The sequence below is a fragment of the Argentina silus genome (genome assembly GCF_951799395.1).
Source record: "Argentina silus genome assembly, chromosome: 7".
Taxonomy (NCBI): domain Eukaryota; kingdom Metazoa; phylum Chordata; class Actinopteri; order Argentiniformes; family Argentinidae; genus Argentina; species Argentina silus.
The window spans coordinates 23,132,825-23,142,977 of NC_139661.1; the positions used below are offsets into that span (position 1 = coordinate 23,132,825).

Sequence of the window (10,153 nt, forward strand, 5' to 3'; positions counted from 1 at the left end):
CATGTCTAAGAGCTGGGTAGGGCCTAGGGATTGGTTTGGAACCGGGCCCACCTCTCTCTCCCCCCCCCCCCCCCACCGCCAGTGGAGCGGACCTCTTGTGTGTGTGACATGGGGCTGTGGCTGCGGAGGTACTGTCGATAAGCCAAACAAAGGAGCCGGTTGGTGGAGCAACATTCTCTGCGTTAGCTCTGGCGACGAATAGTGCAAAACGAACATCACAATCACTGTGCAGGGCGAAGGTCAATGACAGGTCATAGCATCTATCTGCATGACCTTGCCAGTTTGCATGCAATTAAGCACGTATTTGCTAGTATGTGTGTATGTATGTGTGTATGTGTGCTCGCATGTGTTTAGATGTGGATGCAAGAGTACTACAGTATAGTAGTGTGATTTTGCATCAAGCCTTTCCGATTTGCATCATCAAGCCTTCTTCGATCAGGATACTACTTTTCCATTAACTTCACTTTAGGCAGTGCAGGTTTGCTGAAAAGGTCTGCCTAACTGGCCACTTCTGATTTTCTGATTTGGGTCTGTGAATTTTCAGTCATCTAGCTTTGAAATTTGCTATAAATGACTTTTCTATCCATCTGTTTAACTCTGTCCTTCTGTCCTAACACAGAGAACACCTCAGTGCAACTGAGTAATTGGACAACCCCATCATGATGTCATGGATACACACCCACACCCACACACCCACCCACACAGACACACCGCCACAGAGACTGAGCATTGACCCTCTATCCGTCCCCTCTATCCTAACCACTAGTAATGATGACATCAATAACATGCTAATGACATCTGCTATAACATGCTCATAACAGCATGAATAGGGCTTGAAGACAGAGGCGGGGTTAAATGAAACAGACCCACACACACTCCATACACGACAGGGGTCGGCTCATCACTCTGCACTGACGCAATCCCAAAACCTCCCCCCCCCCCTCCCTCCCTCCCTCCCTCTGCCTGTTTGCTATACCCCGCTCTCCCCCGGTGCTGTGTCTCCCTCCCCCCCCAGCCGCCCCCCTTTCCCTGCCTCCCCGCGCCCCCCCCTCCTCCGGCAGGCGTTCCGTGTCGCCCCCCACTTGTAGCCGGTGAAGGTGGGGCTGATGGGGACGTACTCAAAGATGGGGTGTCTGCGGAGGAAGTCCATGCCGAACGGGAGGTCGTAGGATCTCATCCCCTCCAAATCAGCGGCGCTGGGGCCAGTCCCTCGCTTCAACTTCCTGATCCCTCGCTCTTCCAGAGTGCCTGAGAGAGAGAGAGAGAGAGAGAGTGAGAGAGAGAGAGTGAGAAAGAGAGAGAGAGAGAGAGAGAGAGAAAGAGAGAGAGACAGAGAGAGAGAGAGAGAGAGAGAGACCACATGCTGTGATGTACATGTTCAGTGTTGAGTGTAAAATTAAAGGTGTGATTAAACAATGGAACAGTGTCCTCACCAGGGATAGTGTTGTCCAGGAAGAAGGCCACAGAGCCCCCCACAAACATGGCTGTGGTCAGAAGTACGTTCAACACCTGGTCTATCTCCACTACACCTGAGAGAGGGGGGGGGGGGGGGGGGTATTTTAATTTAGACTGTAAGAGTGCATAGAAGTTGAGAGTGGAAATTCTATGCATAGATTTGCGTGTGTGTGTGTGTGTGTGTGTGTGTGTGTGTGTGTCTATGCTTTCTTCCTTCTCTCTACTCACCAGTTACCAGAGGGTTTTCTTTCAGGTAGCTGGGCAGCACCAGGCCAAAGAAGATGGAGAAGCCCAGGACGAAGAGGTTCCTGGAGGAGTTGAGGTCCACGAACTGCAGATTGGACAACCCCACTGCAGTGATCATCCCGAACAGGGTACAGAACAGCGCCCCCAGGACGGGGTCAGGCAGGGAGGCGAACAGCGCGCTGAATTTACCCACCAGCCCCAGTAGCAGCATCATGGCTGCCCCATACTGAATGACACGCCGACTGCACCTGGAGGACCAATCAGAGACGAGCAGGATGACAGTGAACCAATCAAAGACCATCGGGAAGTTAAGTGGCCGAATCAGGTGGCATCAGCTCATGGAACATGGACCAATAGCTAGGGCTTGTGCTGTTGGGAGGATGTGTGTGTGTGTGTGTGTGTGTGTGTGTGTGTGTGTGTGTGTGTGTGTGTGTGTGTGTGTGTGTGTGTGTGTGTGTGTGTGCTCTGGACTGTGCTCTGGCGTGTGTGTGTGTGTGTGTGTGTGTGTGTGTGTGTGTGTGTGTGTGTGTGTGTGTGTGTGTGTGTCTGTGTGTGTGTGTGTGTGTGTGTGTGTGTGTGTGTGTGTGTGTGTGTGTGTGTGTGTCTGTGTGTGTGTGTGTGTGTGTGTGTGTGTCTGTGTGTGTGTGTGTGTGTGTGTGTGTGTGTGTGTGTGTGTGTGTGTGTGTGTGTCTGTGTGTGTGTGTGTGTGTGTGTGTGTGTGTGTGTGTGTGTGTGTGTGTGTGTGTGTGTGTGTGTGTGTGTGTGTGTGTGTGTGTGTGTGTGTGTGTGTGTGTGTGTGTGTGTGTGTGTGTGTGTGTGTGTGTGTGTGTGTGTGTGTGTGTGCGCTCTGGACTGTGCTCTGGTGTGTGTTAACATGTTGATGATGGGATAATAATACACACCATTTAGCTGACGCTTTTACCCAAAGAGACTCACATTGCAGTGCATCCATTTCATACAGCACCAGTCCAAAGGTTGGACACACCTTGCCAAGAGTGTGCAAAGCTGTCATCAAAGCAAAAGGTGGCTACTTTGAAGAATCTAAAATATAAACCATATTCTGGTTTGTTTAATAAACGTTTTTGTTTACTACATAATTCCATATGAGTTCCTTCATAGTTTTGATGTCTTCAATATTAATCTACAATGTAGAAAATAATAAAAAATAAAGAAAAACCATTGAATGAGAAGGTGTGTCCAAACTTTTGACTGGTACTGTATGTATGGTCCCAGTGGGAATCAAACCCACAACCTAAGCGTTGTTAGCGCCATGCTCTACCAACTGAGCCACAGAGGACCACTATTATATTATATTATGTTATTATTGATGACAAGATGGCCGTTACCTTGGTGATGCCCAGCACGCCTATATTAGGACTGGAGGAGGTGGAGCCATTGCCTGTCCCGAACAATCCATCCAGTACACAGGAGATACCCTCGATAAATATCCCCCTACAGACACAGAGAAACACTGACCTCACGCTTCACACCAACAACAATCTTTAACTGAGTTAAAAGAAACAGAATGACAGGGGTGGAGGAGGGGGGGGGGGGGGCAGAGAGAGACAAAGACGGAGAGAGAGAGAGAGAAAGGGAGGGAAAGAGAGGGCAGAGAGAAATAGAGGGGGAGAGAGAGGGGGGGTGAGGTGGGGTTGTATACCTGTTGATGGCATGGATGGGGGGTGGGGGGGCACAGGAGAGGCGGGCGCAGGCGTAGTAATCGCCGATGGACTCGATGATGCTGGCAACCACGGCGCTGAGCATGCCAACCACCCCCGCCACCGTTACCGTAGGAACACCCCACTGGACTGTGGGTAGAGAACCAGTTAGAAGAGCTGATGTTGTGGACGTCCACACACACACACACACTCACACTCACACACACACACACACACACACACACACACACACACACACACACACACAGACAGAGACACAGAAACACAGACAGACAGACAGAGACACAGACAGACAGACAGACAGACAGACAGACAGACAGACAGACAGACAGACAGACAGACAGACACACACTCACAGGGGTATGGGATCTTGAACCAGGGGGCGGCGGCGACTATCCCCTGGCGTGCGTCTGTGCGAGCGTAGTAACCGTACTTGTCCTTCTCCGGTGGGAAAACGTCCGTCACAGTAAAGATGAAACACAGCAGCCATGACACCAGGATGGCCATGATGATCTGAGAGGGAAAGAGACATGGTTACACACCACACACACACACACGCGTGGAGCACACACACACACACACAGACACACACAGACACACACACACACACACTCACTGCTACTGTTACTAAGAAGGGGTTGGCATGTTGGCTGACACTACTAGTTCCAACTTTCTGGCAGAAAAGAGCAACGTAAAAATAAATAAAATAGACCTATGAGTAAATCAGTGGAGTGCCCTTTTTAAAAGAGACAGGGAGACAAAGAGATGACGCTGGTGGCTTTATTAACGGGTGAGAGAGTTGGGAGGTTTTATTAACGGGTGAGAGAGTTGGGAGGTTTTATTAACGGGTGAGAGAGTTGGGAGGTTGCCAATGTTCAATAACCTTTTACAGCTCCTTTCTACCAGCGACACACAGGCCATGACATGGACAGACCAGCAGGGGGCAGACACAGGTAGGAGATTCATATAGAGCACGGTGGAGAGAGACAAAGAGGCAGAGAAGCCCTACAGGTGGCTGAGTCACGTTGAAGATTATTCTAACAGGAGGAGGGGGGTGGGGTGGGGGGGGAGGAAGAGAGGGGGGTGGGGAGGAAGAGAGGGGGGTGGGGTGGGGGGGGAGGAAGAGAGGGGGGTGGGGTGGGGGGGAGGAAGAGAGAGGGGGGTGGGGTGGGGTGGGGGGGGAGGAAGAGAGGGGGGTGGGGTGGGGTGGGGGGGGAGGAAGAGAGGGGGGTGGGGTGGGGGGGGAGCAGGTCACGCCTACTGGGGAATAACAGGAGGGAATAACAAGAGGGAGTGAGGTGGCAGGAGTGTGGAACGTGTGTGTGTGTGTGTGTGTGTGTGTGTGTGTGTGTGTGTGTGTCTTACAGGGAACATCTTGAAGAGCTGTAGCCTGTAGGAGGTCCATCCTTTCTTGGCCTTGTAGATGGGCAGAGGAAACTGCACGTTCCTTGCATACTGTGAGAACAACAAGACTAAGAAGATAGTCCTGTAGAGAGAGAGAGGGGGGAGGGGGGGGGTGAGAGAGAGAGAGGGAGAGGGGAGAGGGCCCCAGAGGCCAATCAATTAGCTTTAGTGCTCAATAAAAAACCAATCAGAGGCAATAACTAGAGGACATCATGGCCCTGAGGAGTGAGGTGGGAGCCCCTGATACAGCAGGCTCTGGTATCACGCACACATGGTGTGTGTGTGTGTGTGTGTGTATACGTACAGCATGGCGATGCCCCAGTGTTTCCCGGCTCTCTCTCCAGCAGCTCTGAACCCTGACAGGCCGATGAGGGCCACAGTCGGGGTGATGGTCAGGGGGCCGATGTACTTGAGCAACACACCCGGGAGACCCAACGCCCCGATACACACCTCTATCAGAGAGGACACGATGATAGCCCCCTGGATCTGGGGGGGGGGGGGGGGGGGAGGGGAGAGACACAGTGGTAGTAAAAGACTAATCATAAGGGGCGCTTAGTGGCATGCATGCCACGTAATCGCAAGATTCCTGGTTCGATTCCGACCCTTGACCTGTCTTGCATGTCATCCCTCCTCTCTCTCTCCCATCCTTCCTGTCAACCTCTGCTGTCTCTATCCTAATAAAGCAGAAATGCCCTAAAAACACATTTAAAAACAAAAACAAAAAATCATAAAACTAAGACATACCAGATGTAACCACATCAGGACAAAATATTCACCCACACATTTGTCAGGGTTCAAGAATGAAACCGCACTAGAACCCACACTGGAAATGGGTTACAAGAAATGGTTTGTCAACAAAGCAGACCGAGATAGGAAGCAAGCAAACACACCAAGATAGAAACCGATCCAAGATGAGCAGTAGGCCTACAGCCATCTAATCTAATCTGTCTGCACCTGTGAAGCCAGCCTTTAGTGATGAACTGGTTGTTCTATGTCTGCATCTGATTGGCTGAAAAGTTACATCTATAAATCAGTTACCGTTTAATAAAACTGTTCCTTCCCCTCTCTCTCTTTCCCCCCCTTCACTCCCCCCTCTCTCGCTCCCTTTATCTCTGTCCCTCCACCCCCCCACCCCCGCCTCCCTCCCAGCCTATCAGTGTCCTGATGTCCAACTGTCTTCTTCCTGATTGAGTTACTCTCTAACCTGCGGACCACAACAGGGTAACAGGACCAGCTGACACACGCCTTGAAAAGGTTCATGTAAGTCAGACTCCTCCGTCACACTTTACACGCATGGCAAACGAGCACACGCACACGCACGCGCACACGCACACAGACAGACAGACAGAAAAGGCCACAGGCTGAATCACAGCCACATGGTCCTTCCCCCTCTCCTTCTTTCACTTCTCATTCTCATTCTCTCTCTCTCTTTCTCTAAACCCCCCTTCAGCATCCCTCCCTCCACCCTGCCCACTCTCTCTCTCTTCCTGTTCTCTCCATTCAACCCCCCCACCCCCTCCCACCCTCTCTCTCTCTCTCCCTCTCACCTCTCGTATCCGAGGGTGCCAGATGTGTTCAGTGTGGAGGAGCTCTGTGTTGGTGTCGTTCATCATCGGGAACTCTGGTGATGGAGAGATGGAGAGATAGAGACGGAGAGATAGAGAGATAGAGAGATGGAGAGATAGAGAGATGGAGAGATACAGAGATACAGAGACAGAGAGATAGAGAGACAGAGAGACAGAGAGACAGAGAGATAGAGAGATAGAGAGACAGAGAGATAGAGAGACAGAGAGACAGAGAGATAGAGAGATAGAGACAGAGAGACAGAGAGACAGAGAGATGGAGAGATGGAGAGACAGAGAGACAGAGAGATAGAGAGACAGAGAGATAGAGAGACAGAGATAGAGAGATAGAGAGATAGAGAGATGGAGAGATGGAGAGACAGAGATAGAGAGATAGAGAGATGGAGAGATGGAGAGATAGAGAGATGGAGAGACAACAGGAGATTAAACACATTCATCATTCTGTTCATCACACCCTGACGGACCACTACTGACGTCAGCTGGTTTAATGGCAGCTACTTTGATGCCAACTCATTTGGGCTCCATCACCGTGACACCAGATCGAGATGTTCCAGAACCTCGCCACAGGTGTCATAATGTCCTGACGGCTTGTTTGTGGAATGTGGGTGTGCGTGTGGGTGTGTGTGTATGTTAATAATACACACTAATACACACTGTTGGGTTGTTATAAATGTAGCAAAAATATGTGTGTGTGTGTGTGTGTGTGTGTGTGTATGTGTGTGTGTATGCGTGTGTGTATGCGTGTGTGTGTGTGTGCGTGTGTGTGTGTGTACCTGTAGTGTTGCACTTCCATTTGTCCAGTGAGAGGATGGCTCTGGCAGGAGCAAGGAAGGCGAACGCGCTGGCCTGGAACAGAGGGAGCCTGGAACCACAGACACACACACACACACACACACACACACACAGACTTCTCCATCAGACACCAAACAGCCCACCGGTACCAACACTCCATCTTCACCAACACTCCATCTTCACCCCCCCCCCTCACCCCAGCCCCATTGTGTAAGTATTGTTACAAACATGTGTGTTGTCTTTATTTCCTGAAAAAAAAAAAAAAAATCTTGGTCATCACACACGGACGGGCGCACACACACACGCACACACACACACACACACACACACACACACACACACACACACACACACACACACACACACACACACACACACACACACACACACCCACAATGTGAAACGGAGCAGGTGCTATTAACTGGCATTCATTTGAATATTATTAATATTCCAGTGAGACGTCCTTATCTCTACTGACTGCATGAGAGGTAAATGACGCATGAATTACTGGAAACGCTACATTTGTGAAATGAGTTGACATGAAAAACGGGAGTAAGAAAACTACCAGTCAAATCTAATAAGAAGAAAGAAAAATAATAGGAAAAAAAGTCAGGCTGCGATTTGGTTGTAAGGTTGGTTTAATACACACTGTAAGGTTGGTTTAATACACACTGTTGGGTTGGTTTAATACACACTGTTGGGTTGGTTTTTTACCTCAATGAGATTAACTGGATACATTTAGCAAAAAAATAAACAGAATGACACATCATTAGGATCATTTCAGTTTCAGTCATGTGAGAGGGGGGAGTGATGGGGGGGGGGGGGGGGAGCGGAATATTTACTCAGAAGCCGTCATCTACCTCACAGGGTCACATGCTGGCTGCAGAGGGATCAGCTGTGCTCACGTACGAACCCTGGCAGCCTCACACGTGAGTGAGATACTCACCTTTCCTGGAAGACGGGATGTGTGCAATCTGAATTTCCCTCACTTGACACAGTGACTCATCAAACACAGCCGCTTACAGTGGCTCCCCTGTCCATCTCTCTTCTTCTGTCCATCCCTCCCTCCCTCCTCCCTCCCTCCCTCGCCTTTCAACCCTTCCTTCCTTCCCTCCCTCCCTCCCTCCCTAGCCTTTCAACCCTTCCTTCCTTCCCTCCATGCCTCAGTCGTCTCTCTGTTCTCCTCATCTCAACTCCACCCTTCTCTCTCTCTCTCTCTCTCCCTCTCTCTCTCTCTCCCTCTCTCTCTCCCTCCCTCCATCGATCGATCGATTCCTCTCTCCTCTCTCTCTCTCCCTCTCTCTCTCCCTCCATCGATCGATTCCCCTCTCTCTCTCTCTCCCTCTCTCTCTCCCTCTCTCTCTCGTCCTCTCCTCCGTCCTCCACTTGTTTCCCGCCTAAAAAGCATTGGAGGAGGATATTTAAGGGGAGGAGCCTATATCTTCTCCTCCAATGCTTTTTGAGGAAGATGTGAGTGAGTGAGTGAGGAGAGGAGGAGACGAGGAATCGAGCTTGTAACAAATAACAAAGGGCCTGTCTTCTCCTTTCCTCCCTCCCTCCCAACCCCTCTCTTCCTCTCCTCCCCCTTCCTCCTATCATGCTTCTGTTGCCTTGTTCCATCCAAATTCCCTCTCTCCTCTTCTCCCTCCATTCCCTCTCTCCTCTCCTCCCTCCATTCCCTCTCTCCTCTTCTCCCTCCATTCCCTCTCTCCTCTTCTCCCTCCATTCGCGTTTCTTATTTCTCTCCTTCAATCACTCCCTCATGTCCACTCCTCTCCCTCTCACCACTCCTCCTTTATTACATCTGTCCATCTGTCGGTTGCCCAGGTGACGGAGATAGTGTCCTTTTCTGACGTCCATCGTTCCATTAGCGAGAGGATGGACGTCACATTGACGTTGGATGAGTTGGCTCCAGACGCGTGTCTGTGTGTGTGTGTGTGTGTGTCTGTGTGTGTGTGTGTGTGTTGTGAGGCCATTCCTTATAACAAGGACAGACAGGCAGCTGGGGCACAACAGCAGAGAACAGCCATCTCTGTAGCCTAGCCTCGGCTAACCCTCCGTAGCCTAGCCTCGGCTAACCCTCTGTAGCCTAGCCTAGCCTCGGCTAACCCTCTGTAGCCTAGCCTCGGCTAACCCTCTGTAGCCTAGCCGAGGCTAACCCTCTGTAGCCTAGCCTAGCCTCGGCTAACCCTCTGTAGCCTAGCCTCGGCTAACCCTCTGTAGCCTAGCCTCGGCTAACCCTCTGTAGCCTAGCCGAGGCTAACCCTCTGTAGCCTAGCCGAGGCTAACCCTTGCTAAAACCAAATCTAGCCAGCATGCACGCTCAATCAGAGAATAGCTGCATTCTCACAGCATCCATTATAGAGTATTTATACTGTTTATATACTGTTTATATACTGTTTAATATACGGTCACTAGAAGGCCTGGAATATGTACATTGAATCTGGCTAAGATCTAATTGGGCGGTGTGGGCCTATCTGCTCACAGTGTTCAAAATTATTAATCAAATTATTAAATCATCAAGTTTACTCGAGGACAAGGAACGAAAATGACGACAACAACAACAACAACAGCAAACTAAGCAGCGCAGATTTCCAGTGCATCATAATGTCTATGGCTACGTATACCTCCTGACCAGGCCTACTTCCTGGACTGAAGGCAGGAGAATTGGCCGCAGCTAAAATTACATTGACCCATTTCTCTCAGAAGTGGCAGGACGCATACTTTCTCTGAGAGACGAGAGGAGAGAGTAGGTGTGTGTGTGCAGAAAGTCTGAGTCGAGCAAACATCAGGCCTGCCAGAGGACTGTGAAGCCCTGGGACAAACATCAGGCCTGTCAGAGGACTGTGAAGGCCTGGGACAAACACCAGCCCTGCCAGAGGACTGTGAAGCCCTGCCAGAGGACTGTGAAGCCCTGGGACAAACATCAGGCCTGCCAGAGGACTGTGAAGCCCTGGGACAAACATCAGGCCTGCCAGAGGACTGTGAAGCCCT

General features: G+C 50.6%; 1 protein-coding gene across 1 annotated transcript in view; it reads right to left on the bottom strand.

Annotated features, from left to right (window-relative positions):
* Positions 1–970: 970 nt before the first annotated feature.
* The window catches only part of slc23a2 (solute carrier family 23 member 2), a gene marked incomplete at its 3' end in the record, with an annotated part of 29,785 nt that continues 20,602 nt past the window's right edge, over positions 971–10,153 (bottom strand). The window contains 11 exon segments of the mRNA XM_083672924.1: positions 971–1,248; positions 1,434–1,529; positions 1,684–1,946; positions 1,948–1,949; positions 3,048–3,153; positions 3,362–3,509; positions 3,737–3,893; positions 4,746–4,866; positions 5,089–5,270; positions 6,332–6,405; positions 7,141–7,229. Coding sequence (XP_083529050.1) covers positions 971–1,248; positions 1,434–1,529; positions 1,684–1,946; positions 1,948–1,949; positions 3,048–3,153; positions 3,362–3,509; positions 3,737–3,893; positions 4,746–4,866; positions 5,089–5,270; positions 6,332–6,405; positions 7,141–7,229 — 1,516 coding nt within the window.